General features: G+C 45.5%; 1 protein-coding gene across 1 annotated transcript in view; it reads right to left on the minus strand.

Moving 5' to 3' along the window:
* Window positions 1-18235, minus strand: part of SEC16B (SEC16 homolog B, endoplasmic reticulum export factor) — a 222747-nt gene that overhangs the window by 21528 nt on the left and 182984 nt on the right. The window contains exons 23-25 of the mRNA XM_088461883.1: window positions 16973-17069; window positions 15821-15903; window positions 15659-15733 (exon numbers count right to left, since the gene is read on the minus strand). Coding sequence (XP_088318009.1) covers window positions 15659-15733; window positions 15821-15903; window positions 16973-17069 — 255 coding nt within the window. The remainder of the gene's footprint in view (window positions 1-15658; window positions 15734-15820; window positions 15904-16972; window positions 17070-18235) is intronic.

Here is an 18235-nt window from a genome sequence, read left to right on the forward strand (position 1 = left end):
AAATGAGCAAGTAGCAGAGAATATAAGAGAGATAGAAATGCAGGCGAGGAAGAAAACCAGTTTATCATAGTAAACAGCAGGAGATAGTGATAAACAGTTAGAGACGCTATGAAAAAGCAGTAAGCAGTGAGATAGAAATACACAGCAAGACAAAGATACAACCAACAGCATAATCAGCAGAGAGAAGGGCTGGGCCTTGTAGTTCACCATCCAGTGAAACAAAGCTTAAAGTTTCTACTACAGCCATCCTATTTGTGCCTGCATTCGAGGGGAAGGTGCTCCAGAAGTCCTTACCTGGTGTAGTGAGAAGATCCAGCTATTGCACACACACAAATACGTCTTTATGTTTTATGAGCACAGTCCCTGCTTCCAAACAAATAATACCTCAAAAGTTGATTGGACACTTGAAGGAGTTGCTAAAGTTAATTGTGTTATCGTCTACTGCTAAACATCACAGCCACAGTTGTATTTTATATATATATATATATATATATATATATATCTATATATATCTATATATATGTATATATATATATATATCTTAGTGGGAAGAGGCTTCAAAGTTGTGGATCTCAGTTAAAGGGCCTCAACGTACACACAAACAGCTCAATAGTCACCCGGTTTACCCATGTTAGGTCAATCTTTGAAAGCTTTTGAGAGATTATTCATTGTCTAAAGGAGATTACTTATTTAGTGTAAAAAATATTTATTTGAGGAGTACATCTGGTGATTCGGAAAGTCATATTAGTGTGTAGTGTTAATCAATGTGAATTTCCATTCTACACTATTATATTATTGAAGTGTGGTAAAAGTAGGACTGCAGGGATAATACATTTTTTTATTAGATGTAATTTTTAGGTTACACTATAAATTTAATTGATAGTTTAATAGTAATAATTGTTGTATATGTGATTATGTATGTTGTTTAAATCTTTATTGGAAAGTTCTTGAACCAATCATTCTTGATTCTAGTGGCCCACTGTCTTCTGTTGACTTACTAATAATAAAGCCAGATATTGTCATGCGCAAAATACTGTCTGCAATTTTTTGTGTCTGCTTGTGAGCTGTCTAATTCGGAGTTGCTGTTAAAGGAAGAAGTCTTTGAAGGTCAGATTTCCGGAGCAGTGCAATTGCGCACAGCAAAATTTATACAAAGAGATGGTGCACTTTTAATAGAGATGAGCGGGCCCGGTTCTCAGTTAACCACGCCCACCCGAACCGAGACACAGCTCGGATCTCCGCGCCCTCCCTGGATCCCTATTCAAGGCAAAACCTTGAAATCCCGCTGTTGGATCTCGAGGTTTTGCCTCGAGCGGCCATATTACAGTCTCATTGAAGTCTATGGACTTGCCGCTGATTGGCTGAGAGAGCCGTCTGTGACAGCTCTCAGTCAATAAGCGCTTGCCAAAAGACTTCAATGGGCATAGGAAGAGGAGAAAAGATGCCGCCCATCCCCCTTCACTGACACTGCTGCCCCCCACTGCCGACACCACTGGCACCCTTCAGTAAGGACACTGCCAGCATACTGCACTGCTGCCCCCATACTGAGGACACCATCAATATCCTCACACTGCCAGCACCCACGCAATGAGGACACTGCCAGCACCCTGCACTGCCGGTACCCCTGCACTGAGGACACTGCCAGCACCCTGCACTGCTGCCCTCATACTGAGGACACCGTCAGCACCCCCACACTGCCAATGCCACCAGCACCCCCACACTGAGGACACTGCTGGCACCCCTGCATTACCGACACTGCCAGCACCCCCCGCACTGAGGACACCGCTGGCACCCCCGCTCTGTTGACACCCTGCACTGAGGACACTGCCCCCCCACGTACTGAGGACACAGTCAGCACGCCGCACTGTCAACACCACTAGCAGCCGTGCACTGAGGACACCACCGGCATCCCCGCACTGCTGACACCGCTGTCACAGTAAGTGACTATATCCGACACTGTACACTGTATCCGACCTGAACTATAACCTGCACTGTATCCGACCTACACTGTATACCGCACTGTGGGCCTGATTCAGAGCCGGACACTCTGACCAGAGCGCTCGCTCTGAATCAGGGCCCTCCTACCTGAAAATGGAGCGGCCTCTTGGACGCTCGCAAAGCTGTGGGTGACCACCCACAGCTTATGCGAGCGTCCATGATGATGGTCGCGATGGTCAAGACCATCGCGACCATTGGGCTTGCGACGAGACCCTGCGGTAGGGTCTCGCTGCCGCAAGCCCTGGAGTGATTTTGGCTCTCAGAGCCAAAATCACTCCCATTGACATCACTAGTGATGTCAGTGGGAGTGATGTCAGTGATGTCACTAGTGATGTCAGTGGGGCCGGCCCCAGACGGTAGGCGTTCCCATGAGTGATGTCAGTGATGTCACTAGTGATGTCAGTGGGGCCGGCCCCAGATGGTAGGCGTTCCAATGGGAACGCCTCCGTCTGGCAGCCACCCCCCGGCACGCCCACCAAAGGGGGCGTGCTATCAGTCACCATCGACAGCACACCCCTTTTGGTGCGAGACCCATAACGATGGCTTGGCCGTCGTTATTCGGGTCTCGCGCATGTGCACGACAGAGCTCCCTCTGTCGTGCGCATGTGCATTTGGGGACCATCGACCCACTTGCGAGCATCCTGTGCTCGCGAGCGGGTCTGAATGAGACCCTGTATAGGACCTGCACTGTATCCAATCCACACTGTATCCAACCCACACTGTATACTGCACTGTATCTGACCTGCACTGTATCCAACCCGCACTGTATTCAACACTATATCCAACCTGCACTGTATCCTGCACTCATACCTGACCCGCACTGTTTCTGACCCGCAGGTATGGAATGCTGTTTTAATGGTTGGGGAGATTTTGGGGAACTGCTCAACAAAAAGGCTGATTGAATGGAGCTTGACATGGGCACAGAGTGGCAGTCATCAGTGGCCCAGCACCCCCAGGAGGGAAATACAGATTGGGCACTGAAAATGTGCATGTGCTGGGGGCATGTGGAACTTGTGCAGGGGGCATTCATGTCTACTGTTGCTATTTACACATGGTTTAGGTTTTTTTGCTTGCTACTTGTTAACTACGACTACTTGTTTTGAGCAAGGATATTGCACGCACGATTTTTAGTAAATTTCTGTGTTGTATTGTTTTCTATTGAACATACTTGCAAGTTAGTTTGATTGGTTATTGCTAATACATTACTAATTTGTAAAACATTTGTAAACAGAAATAACTGCTGTGTGTTTGTGCCGCTGCTCTGTTGGTTGCGTAGTATAACCAGACAGCCTTTGGCCTATGTTGGTGAACAATATTCTGAGCTGTGAAGTGGTCAAAATTGACTGGAAATTAATGTTACTGATGTTAATAATACTGTAGGAACAAAAAGGTCCAAATTATGTGATTTTAGCTGTTTTTATAAATTTTTGAAGAAAATCCAGATCCAAAACCAAGACCAAAAGCCAACACGCAAGAGTGGTTTTACAAAATCAAATCCAGATCCAAAACCTTGAAGGAAATACAGATCCAAAACCAAAACATGGGGGTAGGCGCACATCCCTAAATTTTAAGGGTGTTAAATGGAGATCTGTTTCTATGATGCTGACTAAATGCAAATATCAATTAAAGAGAATGGTAATAGGTCGCAGCAGCCACACTACTAATAGTATCAGTGGAATGATCAATCAGCCAATCAGAAGCAGATGCCAAACGTCACTATCATCAAGGTTTATTTTGAGTTAGGAGTCGAGCATCCGCAAGAGATACAGTTGCATGAACACGCCCTAACTGTACTCAGGGCCCGATTCAGACCCGCTCGCTAGGCTGTGTTCGTATGTAGCCTGCTGATGTTTGCAATGTGAGCATGTGTATGCATCACAGTGCACGTGGTTACAGGGGTTGGTCGATGGAAACGGGGGGAGCGGTGGTGCTAACGCAGGCGTGTCTGAGCGTCTTAAAGCCGTTTCAGAGGCATGCATAATTAAGACGCAGCATCATAGTACACGTCACATAGTTGATTTACACACTGAAGTGCTCGCAGTGCTTGCGGTGGGGTATGGTCAGCCGCAAGTGCTGCGTACGCTTCCGATGGTACTCGATGTTACCGATTGTTGCATACACTTCTTGGAGATGACGTGTATAAGTGGGAGTCTTCAGACATGTTGATGGGCGTCTACATACACTGCGATCACACACTAAGACATAGTGGGCATGCTAATGCCTTGCCGTGCGATCGTGGAATTTGCATACTTTGACTGCGTGCGAACGTATCTAGCGAGCGCGCCTGATTCGGGCCCTCAGTTAACACTTTTATGTCCTGTGGCCCTGATTCAGAGCCGGACGCTCTGACAGTGCGCTCGCTCTGAATCAGGGCCGTCCTTCCTAATTTTAGAGTGGCCTCCTGGCCGCTCGCATAGCTGTGGGTGACCACCCCCAGCTATAGCGAGCGGCCAAAAAGATGACGGCTTGCGACGAGACCCTTGTGGTAGGATCTCGTTGCCGCAAGCCCTGGAGTGCTTTCGGCTCTATCAGAGCCGAGAGCACTCCCACTGACATCACTTGTGATGTCAGTGGGGCCGGCCCCAGACGGTAGGCATTCCCATGGGAACGCCTCCGTCTGCGCAGCAACGCCCCCGGCATGCCCACCAGAGGGGGCGTGCTGTCACTCACCATTGACAGCACGCCCCCTTTGCTCCCTCACGCGCATGCGCCCTGGGCCAACATCGACCCGCTGGCGAGCGCTCAGCGCTCGCGAGCGGGCCTGAATTAGGCCCTCTGTCTCCCCAACTCTGACTCTCTAAGCATAAGAAGGCGTCAGCACACAAAATGCAATTAAACTTACTTATAGTGTGCAAAAATAAAAAACGCTTATGCCCAACTCTACATAAGACCCTGAGTCTTTGCTCTAACTTAACCTGTGAATATTATGATTTGTTATATGACCTCTATTATCCCTTTTAGACAAGCCCAGTATATATCATTATTCTGGAAGATATTAAATTGAGATGAAAGTGAAAATTGTATGGAATGATAGCATCATAATATTAATGTATTTGTAATGTGTTATTCCTGTATTGGGGATTTTATTGAATATGTGTTCATGATAGATCATTTATGATCATTAAAGTAGCTGCACGAGGTATATTATTCAATATTTAATACATATGAAAATAATTACTACATCGTTTAAGACCCTAAATCATATTACATATTTTTCTCTGTAGATGTATATACTGTACTGTATGTGAAATACTTCACAGTACATGCTGTATATTTTTAATGCAAATTTTTGTACGGTGCCATAATGTTGAACTATTTTCAAATCACTCATTGCAAAGTAACATTAATTCCTTCCCTGTTCTTTAGGACTCACTGATCCTATGCACTAGTTCACTCAGGTACTGTCTTAAGTAGAGATGTGCGCCGACCGCTGTGTTTTGATTTTGGATCTGATTAACTTTCGTCTTTTGGTTTTGCAAAACCACTCTCACGTGTCTTGGTTTTGCAAAACCACCCTCTCGTGTTTTGCTTTTCATCTGTATTTTTATTTTAAAAAATTGATAAAAACAGCTAAAATCACATAATTTGGGCTTTTTTGTTCCTATAGCATTATTAACTTCAATAACATTAATTTCCACTCATTTCCAGTCAATTTTGACCACCTCACAGCTCACAATATTGTTTTCATTCAGTTTAGGCCAAAAGGTTGCACCAAGCTAGCTGGCTGACTAAGCTAAGCAGCAGCAGTTCAACTTTGAATATGGCACATCAGGAAACAATGTTTTTATTAATCAAGAGGCCTGAGGGAGTTGGAGTATGTATGTAGTTGAAGGCAGGGAAAGGAAGGGTTGATTCATAGTAAATTTAATTTAAGTTTTGGATTCCGAAGCAAATTTATGAGGAAGGAGAGGAGGCATTTACAAAAAATATTTTACTCATTCACATTAGTCTTTGCCCCAGTTGAGCTCTTTGGTGGTCCCGAATTTTTTTTAAAAAATGAAAGGGGCATGCAGTAGATGCTGTCTGTGGTAAAAAAAAAATTCTTGACATTTTTGGCATTCATCATCCGCATGTAGAAGATTTCAGTGGCAGTGGCAGTTCAACTTCCAACATGGCACATCTAGGAAAGAGAATGGCACTGCAGTGGCATACAGGATGGCAGTTTAATAAACTATAACAATAATGTTTGTCATCTACAAAAAAAGGCAGTCAGCAATGCCCCAAACAGCGCATAATGCAAAAAAAAGAGGTGCAATATGCAATTATCCTTGGGCCCAACCACCGACGGGAGTAATGCCGGTGTCGCACCTGCCCATTTTGATTCTTAAACGGATGGAGAACTATTAATGTGGCAGCACACAAAATGGGAGCTCTGAACAGGAAGGGGGCAGAGGGATTATTAAAGTCTGGTACTAAACTTCTCTCATCATTGTGCTTCTGGGATTAGGTACAGCATGGGAAGGCTGGGAGGGGAGGAAGGAGAACATCTCCAGAAACCATCACAAAATAGCCTTTCCATTTGGTGCTTGAGTAGCACCTCACCAAACATGGCTGTTATGATCAAGGAAAGCCAAGCCCACCAGGTTGGTATCTACAAATCAAGGTTGAAAAAGGCATAAGAGTATTTTGCAAGTATACCTATTTGTAATTTTAGTATGAAACAAAAAAAGTAAGTAAGTGTCAGAGCAGCGGCACAAACACATGGCAGTTTAAAAAATTATAGAACATCTATGAAACATTTGCCACACAGCAGTGGCAGACAGGATGGCAGTTTAATAAACTATAAAATTAAAAATATCAGTAAGCAATGTCCCAAACAGCGCATAATGCAAAAAAAAGAGGTGCAAGATGTCCTTGGGCCCTCCCACCCACTCTTTTGTTGTATTAAACAGGACATGCACAGTTTAATAAAATATTACTTCAGCGACAGGGACTGTCACTTGTGGCTGGAGTGATTGGTTTGTGTGGGTCCTCACAAAACAAGTTACCAATTGGCAGCTAACATTGCTGGCAATGATCTCTATGTACACAAACTGGTTCTACAGAGGCAAGTTCTCATGGGGTTGCGGGGAGAACCGACTCATAAACACAGGCCAAGGGCTTAGCCTTTCCTTGCCACTGTGTGTGGTAAAGGCATGTTGGCAATGTTATTTTTTTCTGGACTAAACTTTCTCTTTGTTTAGAGATGTTTTTTTTCTTTTCCACTGTAAAATATTGTTTTTTAGATGTCCTGACTGAAAGTATTATCGTCATGATGACTGGTGGTGACAGCAGCTGTAGCACTAGTGCATGGTTGCTGCTACTGCTTTTCTTTTGATTGACTGTCATCTTCCATATGGACAGTTGAATTTTTTTTCCAAAAAAACCCCATGCCCACTGACTGCGACACATTGCGTGGTAACCCTTTATCTTCTGCCAGTAACTGACTGTTATATCTCACATAGACAGTATCACAGCCCAAAATTTATCACAAGCAATTTTTTTTTTATAAAAAAAGAATGTGCCCACTGACTGCGACACACTGCGCAGTGGTCCTTGACCTACTGACCGTTACTGACTGATATATGGTATTACAGCCTGATAAGACAGCACCAAATAAAAAAAAAGTTTTAAGCCACATATACAACAATATTATTATTATATTAAATGATGTTCCTGCACTATAAAAAAACAAACAATGATTTGCTAACTGCCTATCCACAAAACTAGCTTGGCCAGTATTACCTAGGAGACTGACACTGTAGGTGTCACAACCCTGTCTAGTTTTCACCTTTTGCCTGTAGACTTACCCCTGCCAACTGTCTCATGGATCTGTGTGTGTAATCTGCCTGGGTGATCTGCTCTGATCATGCTGGCTGAAGAACATCTCTATGTGCATTCCTTTCCACAGTGATTATTCACCTGGACCCTCCTCTGTCTGTGAACACTGCTAGCCTTGATTGGAATCGCAGGTGTAGTTCTGACTCTCAGTACTGCAGAGATGATTGCTCCCTCTGCATGTTGTGCCTCCACCACTCAGAGTGCTACTACCAGACCACCTGTCCGTATCCACCAATTCCTGCGAGACCCAGGGTATAAACACCCTCCTCTGATAGCATTCTGGGCCTGAACATCTCGTTACTTCCCGTGGTGTATAGTTTGTGCTATTTCAGAGTACAAGGGTATCCCAGGCTCCTGCTCCTACTGGTTCCTAGATCAGAGTCAAGTTCCAAGATCACCAGTTCAATTCAGCAAGTCTTCCTGCCAGTCCCAGTCCGGTTCCTCCAAGTTTTCTACTGGTTCCAAGTTCCTGTCATTTATCATCAAAGGCAGTTCTCACTGCCAAATGTCTTATGCAATAGAGCTATCTACCTCATCTATGGTTCCAGTCATGCCGGTCTCCGCTGAATCCAGTTCATCACCTGAGTCAGGTAACTCTCAGACACCAACCGTGACAGTAGGTGGCACTACCCATCAAGGACAGTGTCACTAAACCTGACTGTCACTATCACTGGTGTCAACTTACTAAGCCTTGGATGGACATAACGTGAACGGAAATAAAGTCCCAACAAATCGGCTCCTAACTGTCATTTTTCAAACATAGCCTGTGACATGGCAGTTAGGAGCTGATTGGTTGTGACTTTATCTCCATTCACTTTATCTCCATCCAAGGCTTAGTAAATAGACCTGACTGTCACTGAGTGTCTATTAGACTGTCACTAGAGCATGCCTAGCCACTGCCTAGCCTACCCTCCTTCCCGTCCCGTGGTATTGTGACAAATGGCGCTGAATCCCCATGGGAGGGACTCTTATATCGGATCCAAAACCCGCGAGATCCGATGCCGGGAAGATGATGTCGCGCCTCATTTTCGGATCTGAAAATGGCGCGGGGATCCTGGGCCGCCGTTCTGATCCCCTCGTTTTCAGATCCGAAAATGATGCGGGGATCCTGAGCGGCAGTTTGGATCCCCTCGGATATGCAAAGTTTGGGTGGGTTCGGTTTCCAGAACAACACAGCACATTTTACCTACTGTATGCATATGTTGCATCATGTGTGGTCTTAAATAAGCTCTTTAATATATATGAGTTATAGTATACTTCGCTTGTTCCATCTGCACACATGCATGGGCACGAATACATTTCACTTTGAAATTTCAGCTCACCAAAACCTACAAGCCAGATGGTGACTATGCAACAAATAGCACTGTGATGCAAACTCCTATATAGGAAAGGAACATTTTCATAGTTTCCAAGGCACATCCCTGATTATTCATTAAATCATTGGCTATAGCAGCTTTTCAAGTTTGTGTTAAGCAAGTTTTATAGCTAGTGCCCAGTTGGTTACATGCACCCCAACTCCACATTGCACTGTGCATTTCTTATTTTGCCATTTTCACTAACATGTAATAACATCATGTTTTCAGTCCCACACAGACATGCCTGACATATTGGTTTTGAAAATGTACGCTATAACATTAGTTATGCAAGCACACAGCTTTTATATCTTTTTTGTTAAAATTGGACATGAAGAATATCATTAAAGGCCATGGATCAAGATGGAACAGGTTTCAGGTACCTCAAGGACAAACTTGCTAGCCTTAGTGAGACCAAAATAAAAAAAGGTGTTCTTATTTGCCCATAGATACAGGGCTGGATTAAGGTCTGTGGGGGGGCCCTGGGCAACAAACTTGTGGGGGGCCCTATATACCACCATCCCTGTAGTAATGCCCCTTATGCAGTGCCCCCAGTAGTGGTCCCCCTATGCAGTGCCCCCAGTAGTGCCCCTTATATAGTGCCCCCAGACAAAATAGTGGTCCCCCCTATGCAGTGCCTCTTATATAATGCCCCAGTAGTGGTCCCCCTATACAGTGCCCCCAGTAGTGCCCCCAGACCCAATAGTGGTCCCCCCTATGCAGTGCCCCTTATATAACTCCCCAGTAGTGGTCCCCCTATACAGTGCCCTCAGTAGTGCCCCTTATATAGTGCCCCCAGACCAAGTAGTGGTCCCCCCTTATATAGTGCCCCCAGTAGTCCCCCCTATACACTGCCCCCAGTAGTAGCCTATTCAGTGCCGCCAGTAGTTGTCCTATGCATTGCCCCCATGAAGCGGCCCCCCCCATGCAGTGCCCCTTACACACACAAAAAAAAAAACACAACTTACCTGAAACCCTGCTCCTGACGAGACCGCCGCTGTCCGCTACAGCTCCTCTTCTCCTGCAGTATGGGAGAGACGTCAGCGTCATGACATCTCTCCCATCATCACCTGGGGGGGAGCCGGAAGACGGAGCTCATAAGTGAGCTCCAGCCGGCTCCCTACGTTGTGCAGCAGCCAATGAGAGTCTGTCTGACTCTCATCGGCTGCTGTAACAAACACACAGCTGCCGCCGGCGGCTGTGTGTATGTCACTGTGTAGTGTGCCCACGCTCACTGCGCGGTCTATACTACACTAGCGGAGGGGACACTAGCGGCGGGAGAAGCCACCGGCTGCACCGCTGCTAGTGGGGGCCCCTCTGTGTGTGGGGGCCCAGGGACGACCACCCCTGTCACCCCCCCCTTAATCCGGCCCTGCATAGATATGAGAGCAGGGTCATAGGGAGTGGTGTGCGAGCTGTGCCATCACCTAGGGCACAGAGCCCTGGGTGGGCACAATTTCTCCCCACGGCCCCTGCATCTGACTAGAAGAGTGCCTGAAACGGTACCCTGCAGCCGGTGGCATTCCAGGCAGCACTCCACTTCTACTGCCGCCGACATTGCCCTTCATGTGATGTCATAGAATTGGGGGTGGGGCCGGCACAGGGCTCTGCTCCACTGCTGTACGAGAGGTTCTTTAGGAGGAATACCTGGACATCTGGGGTAATGAGAAAACCACTTGGTATGCATTCAAACTTGTAGTTACCAACGTTTTGGGGAACAACAGAGCAGATAATTATAAGGAACTTGTGAGTGGCCTACTGCTACCTTATCATAAATTAGACTGCAACATGTCCTTAAAAATATAATTCGTTCACTCAGACATGGAGGATAAAGTGTGTACACGAGGATATTTAGCATATGCTTTCCCCTGAATAAAATGTCAAGACAAATATTGAGGTTAGTAATATTGGCCCTCATTCAGAGCCACTCGCTAGCGGCAGTACGCTCGTTCCGAGCGATGTTCGCACATCTGTGCATGCGTACGGATCGTTATACGCATGCGCGAACCAGTCAGTGCGGCCGAAATTCATGTGCTCGCAATATAGCGAATGCCTGCTATTTTGAGTGACAGAATGAGGCGTATGTGGGTGGTAACAGGGGAAGGTGCTTGAAAATGGGGAGTGGAGATCCGAACGCAGGCGTGCTTAAAGGTCAAAACGGGCGTTTTATGGGTGTGCATAATTAATACAGCAGCGTCATTGACCACGTCACTGGGTTATTTTAAAGCCAGAACTGCTCGCAAAATAGCGGTTGAAAACACCAACCACAAGAATAGCGAGCAGTTCATACGCTGTACGATGTACTCGATTAATCTAATAAATAGCGGACATGACGTATGGTGCGTGCGGCCAGGGGGCGTTTTTATCAAAAAAACGAGCGTATGTTTTGCTCGCTCGTTCAGACTTAGAGGTGGGAACAGACTGCAATTTGCGAACGGATCATTTGAATAGCCACCCCTTGTTTTTGAACGAACGACCACAAATAGCGAACGGCTCTGAATCAGGCCCATTGTCAGTAAAATTAAATGATCAAGTAATTTGTACTCAAATCGGCTGATATGCTCCACAGGAGTCTGATCCTCTACTACAATGGTGGATATGTCAGTTTCAGTAAATCCCACCAAGGGAGTAACCTAGCGCTATTCCCGTTTACACTATCCTCAAACCAGCCGTTAGCTAGAAAAACTTTTAAAACATGATGTTACGATGCTGCAAAAAACAAATACATAAACAGCACATTTTTTAATTCTATCTCCTGTTCTCCATGCTCTGCTTAAAACAAATAATGTCAGGATATAATCTTTACATGACTTATCTATTGTGTGGATGCAAATAAAGCATTGTTTGAAACCACAAATAATTAGATAATTAATAAAATCACATAAACATGTAACTTAAAGCCAGATGCGATTTAATTACGAATGAACGTGACTGAGAGACTAATCTAAAATAATACCTTAAAACAAAACATGGAAATTGGTATCAATATAACACAGTAATCTATTGTTTTTTTTTCTTCAATATATATTGCTACATCAACTTGTATGATTTATTGTATAATATAAAATTCATTGGGAAGTGTAGAATTCCCATTCTTCAAAGAATTTACTGTTCTGCCCTCCAGCAGTTTGAAATCCCAAAGCAAGGTGCTGAAATATGATTTGTGACTTAATAAGGAACCCAAGCAGAGTGACGTTGTGTGTCATTCAAAGCTGAACTTTTCAAAGTTTTGGCAAGATCAAGGATGGGCAAACGGTTCATAGTACAGGGATAGAGTATGAAATTCTAAAGAACTGTCTTTAAATGACAAGACGGGTGCTCAATTGGAGAAGTAACAGCATAAAATCACTCAGCTGTAAACAGATAAAAGTACTATAGTTCTGTCGCAGCATGCACTGAACCTGCTAACAAGGCAGCTTGTATACCCATCGAAAGCAAGTGCCTTCAGTGGTATGGACTTTGACAGAACTTTAAATACAGCAGCATTAATAATTGTGCGCCTGTCGCCTGCACACAAATTTTGTGAACTGAAACTTACAGCTCACCCCAGCTGGGATTCAGTTCTACTCAGGACCCGAAAAGTAACTCGAACCAAGACTCGACTCAACTCGGAACCCCACATCTCTATATACAATGCAACGATTACTGACATTGTGAAGTGAGGGATAAAGCCACGGTGATGTGGGTGGCGAAGGAGGGGGATTTTCCTACATTTCTGGGGCCTGGGAGTGCCACCCAAAATTTAGGAGCCTCCTGGATGCTCTGGGAGATTAGGCAAGTATGAAACAGACACACTATAAGCAGAAAAGCTATAATTTAGTATTTAAAAAAAAAGGACAATTTTATAATTTACTGTCTAATGTCACATATTCAAATAATATCAGTATCTCTGCCTTAAAGGCCCTTTAAAACAGTGGCCCTGATTCAGAGCCGAACGCTCTGAAAGAGCGCTCGCTCTGAATCAGAGTATTTTTTTTTTTTTGAGCGGCCTCCTGGCCGCTCGCAATAGCTGTGGGTGACCTCCCACAGCTATTGCGAACGGCCAGGATGATGGTCGCGATGGTAAAGACCATCGCGACCATCGGGCTTGCGATGAGACTCTTGTGGTAGGGTCTCGTGGCCGCAAGCCCCAGAGAGCTTCTGGCTCTAATAGAGCCAGAAGCTCTCCCACTGACAACACTTGTGATGTCAGTGGGGCCGCCCACAAACGGCAGGTGTTTGCATGGGAATACCTCCATTAGTGAAGCCACCCCCACATCACGCCTCCAAAATGGTGCGAGCCGACGATCAGAATCGGCATCCGCCCCCTTTTGGTGCGAGACCCGGTGCGACGGAGCGCCCGTCGCTAGCCGGGTCTCCCGCATGCGCGCGTCGGAGCCGGCTCCAGCGTGCGCATGCACAGTGGCCTAACATCGACCCGCTCGCGAGTGCACAGCGCTTGCGAGCGGGTCTGACTCAGGCCCAGAGTACCTTGTTCACAGAGATATATTTGTCATAAGGTAAAAGGGCCTAATTCAGAGGTGCACAAAGTTCTTGCACGGCTGCAATTTCTCACGCAAATGTGAAAATATGCCAATGTCAGCTTGAGGATTCCTCTTGTGTACCTCCATGTGACAGACTGAGCTAACCCTGCCATGCCCACTTTGCATATGTGAGCAATGCTCAACTGTGCTGGTGGATCCAATCTTTCCACTAACAACCATTGGTCGCAATGTCAACTCCCCGAGCAGCCCCTGCATGACACACAGCCTACCTTGTAACTTTCTCAAAGTATGGCCACTGTAGCTGCAGTGCTGCGAAAGAGAAGGCAGCCGCATGCCCAAACACACCCATGACACTCCCATAACACGCCCATGACACTCCCATAACACGCCCATGACACTCCCATGACACTCCCATAACACGCCCATGACACTCCCATAACACGCCCATGACACTCCCATAACATGCCCATGACACTCCCATAACACACCCATGACACTCCCATAACACGCCCATGACACTCCCGTATCACCTCCTCTTTTTACAATCACTTTAGTTCACCTCCCAGTCTCCACCCTGAAATGCCCATGGATCGCAGATGCCGTTATAGCAATGTCGTACACGAATGCGTACGCCATCACACGCATTGGTTCACGTGCGCAGTAAGTGTTTTCTAGGCTTTTCGCACATGCACGGTAGAAAAACATCGCTCATCTGCACAAACATCACCACCACCACCACCACTCTGGATTGGTGAATTTATTGGCATTTCCATGAATACAGTATTTGTTCGTCATATAACATGGCTGTTTGTAGGTTGTGTAGGCGACAAGTAAGAACATAGGTACGGTCATTAAGCAATGAAAGAAATGAAAGATAGTGAATTTGGGGCCTGATTCTGACCCGCTCGCAAGCGGGTCGATGTTGCCCTAGTGCGCATGCGCGAGACCCGAATAGCGATGGCCAAGCTGTCGCTATGGGTCTCGCACCAAAGGGGGCATACTGTCGATGGTGATTGACAGCACGCCCCCTTTGGTGGGCGTGCTGGGGGCGTGGCTGCCCAGATGGAGGCATTCCCATGGGAACGCCTACCATCTGGGGCCGGCCCCACTGACATCATGAGTGATGTCAGTGGGAGTGCTTTTGGCTCTGATAGAGCCAAAAACACTCCGGGCTTGCGGCAGATGAGACCCTACCGCAAAAGTCTCGTCGCAAGCCCGATGGTCGCGATGGTCTTGACCATCGCGCCCATCTTTTTGGTCACTCGCATAAGCTGTGGGTGGTCACCCACAGCTATGCGAGCGGCCAGGAGGCTGCTCCAATAATAGGTAGGACGGCCCTGATTCAGAGCGAGCGCTCTTGTCAGAGCGTCTGGCTCTGAATCAGGCCCTTGGTGGTCAGGTACGACACAGTCAAAAATAGTTGGTAGTGGTATATTATGTGAGGACACTATGGGCCTGATTCAGGGATGGACGCTGCTTGATCACTTCTACATCTTTGGACGCAGCAGCAATGCAAAAAATGCTAATGCTGCAGGAGGTGGCAAAAGGCAAAAGACACCCACTGCTGGCATTGCAGATCCAAGTGCTGTGTCTGAAGACCCAGCATCGGATCACCATCGGCCATCTGAGTAAGCCTAAGCTTACTCACAATTGCTGCCAGAACTATTTTACCAGGACCAGGAAATCTGCATCAGAAGAAGCAGACCCTGGCCTCCGCACTCCCAAGAAAATGGGGGTGACACGCCCCCGTTATCAGGAATGCTTCCCAGCTCCGCCCTCTCCCTGTCACTAAGCGGCTTAGGGTACACTGAGTGCTGCACATCAATTTAATGTTTGCATCACAGTTTCCCTCTTTAGCCACCAACAACCTTTATTGAGAATTTGGCACCAGACAGTTTCATTTTGTAGCTACAGTAGAATGGACAGCAATGCATTATCATTTAGTGAAAAGAAGGAAATATCTATCACACATCCAAGTAAATGCTCTTAGGAAGGAGGAATTACCTGTGAAGGATTGTACAGGGGAATCGCTCCTGCTGGTAATATCATTTCACCACCAGATGCATTCGGATAAACACCCTAAACCAACAAAATACAAGAATCTTCAGTGCACAAAGCTCAGTGTCTTAACCCCAAAGTTCCATGAACCAAGATTTGCTACATTACCGTGTTCTCCTGCTGACCCTGGATCTCTGGCAACATTGAATTGCTATTGATCTTTGGCAGGTCTTCCCTTTCCGTAATTCCTGCTGTAAGTGCATTATACAAAAGAGATGTGACTCTGCTTTGATATAAGGGCATCGCTGCTATCTAGTAAAGGGAGTTTGTGAACAGTGTGTCATTATCTCATTCCCAGTGGGTTTAAGGAGTTTCAGGGAGTCAAATCAAACACTCTGCAACTCAACATCAAACCAGAAAATTTCAGCCATCAGTCAAAATCGCCCACTAATCAGGCTGTATAAAATAATATATTCACACGGAATCCGTATAAAAATCCACAAGTGGTTCATTAAAGAACCTAATAAGTGCTAATATTATATGGCTGTTGGTCTTCGCCTCATTCCTTTCCCGGTTACCCCTTCTAATTCTTATTTTACAGGTTGATAAATAACATTTCTAACTGCATTTCTGTATTCTGCTAAGTGTAGACTTTGGTTTGTGGTTAATCAATAATTAAAAGGCCTGTAGTCTGTTTTTATGTGAATATCCATTGATAGATTGCTTGAGCAATACACTGGGGCAGAAGGATCAATGTACAGAAAAGGGCAAGCGGGCGTTTATTTTACTTTGTTGATCCATTTGCTGTCCGCATCGGTGTGATACACATAAATTGTTAGCCAACATTTATGCCAGCTGACACAAGGGAGATGGGAAAACATCTCATTGTTTTCTGTACCGCTTATAAATCCTCTAAAACTTTTCCACTGGCTGCATTAACAGGATAAAATAATATGTCACCAAGAGATGGTGGAGACAAGCTGTGTAACACATATTTAGAATGTGCCGTAATATATTTTGCTTCATTACATTACACAGTGAAGACACAGCAGAATGTATTGAATGAAGGGCACCATTTAATAACAAGTGATATGCTTGTAATCACTTGTTACTAATCTTAAATGGTGCCCCAACCAATCAGCTGCTAACTGTCATTTTTTCAAACACAGCCTGTAAAAAGACAGGAGATGATTGGTTGGAGCACCATTTAAGATTAGTAACGAGTGATAACAAGCACATCACTCATTGAAATGGGGCCCTAACTTTGGCTTTTTCAATATTAAGACAACGTAAATAGATTATGGTCTAAAATAACTGTACCTCTGGAAAATGAGTTACTGGTATCTGGGGGTAGGGAACCAGTAGGTGGTAGAAGTGGAGGACCAAGCCTGTCACTAGGTCTTGGCGGAGGTTCAGTCTGGGGATACATTCAAGAAGTTATTAGTGGATAGGTAGAACATGCACATACAGTATACCTAGCTACTGTTATTTCTCCCGTCCAGGAGAATTACCAGAGGGGAGAAGCAGGTGGCCACTATAGGGGTAGAGCAGCTAAACCATGTCATCACGCCTATTTTACTAGGTAGTAGGCAGGATGCAGCAGGATGACTAGAGCTCCTGGAAGTCCATGGGGGCTTCACAAGTTTCATGAGTCTCCCGGATGTTTTCTAGAAGAGTGGGCCGACATGCCTTAATAGGGCTACTGGAAGTAGAATTTAACTATGCAGGTCCTTAGGAAATTATTAACATCAGATCATACAAACCTGATCCAAGATACAATGCAACAGCTACATCAAAATCTCCCACATTTTAATTAGTAACAGTGAGAGAAGGAGACTTATCCATATCACTATCCAGGTCTAAGAGCAAAAAAAACCCATCTAAGATGGTTGGGGTAGGGAAGGGGGGTTGTCAGAAGAAAAACATCTGCTCAATGGAGGGAGGCTGGTTATAAATATAAGGGCCGGGTGCAGCTGATTAGTTATTAAACTCTTTGCACTATTTGGAGGTTCCTCTCCTGGGTGATAGTTGGGAACAGGGGTGGAGAAGATGTAGTTCACATTGGTTTCCTTCCAGTTTTTAGTTAGTTAATTAAAGAAAAATCTCTGCTCCACCTGCTTACCTCTTTAAAGAGTTAGAAAACACATTGCATTTGTAGATACTTTACATTATTACATATTCAAACATTTGGAAAGAACAAAAATTGTTACATATCAAATCATTTTGTCAGGAAAGCAAAGCTTAACCCCAATATTATTGAATAGACAGCATCCTTGACAAAGTGAGCAAGAGCACGAAATGCATTGGAGGCACAAAGTGACTGCCCCATACATTGAACATCCCGGCCGTTCACACTACCCGCCGCTACTTGATTAACGTCATCACTCACGGCCAATCCTGGCCATGCGTCATCGGCACACGTGGAGTAAGAGCCAAGGCCAGCTCCCACCACGACCCGGACTTGTACCATGAGGAGAAGATACCGGCGGTACAAGGAAGGGCACGGTAGGGAATGTTAGGACAATTTATAACATCGTGGGTATGGTGACTATGTAACGAGACCCACCAACCTTCTCCATAAAG

Source organism: Taudactylus pleione, unplaced genomic scaffold, assembly GCF_031769625.1.
Source record: "Taudactylus pleione unplaced genomic scaffold, aTauple2 ptg001123l, whole genome shotgun sequence".
NCBI classification, from domain to species: domain Eukaryota; kingdom Metazoa; phylum Chordata; class Amphibia; order Anura; family Myobatrachidae; genus Taudactylus; species Taudactylus pleione.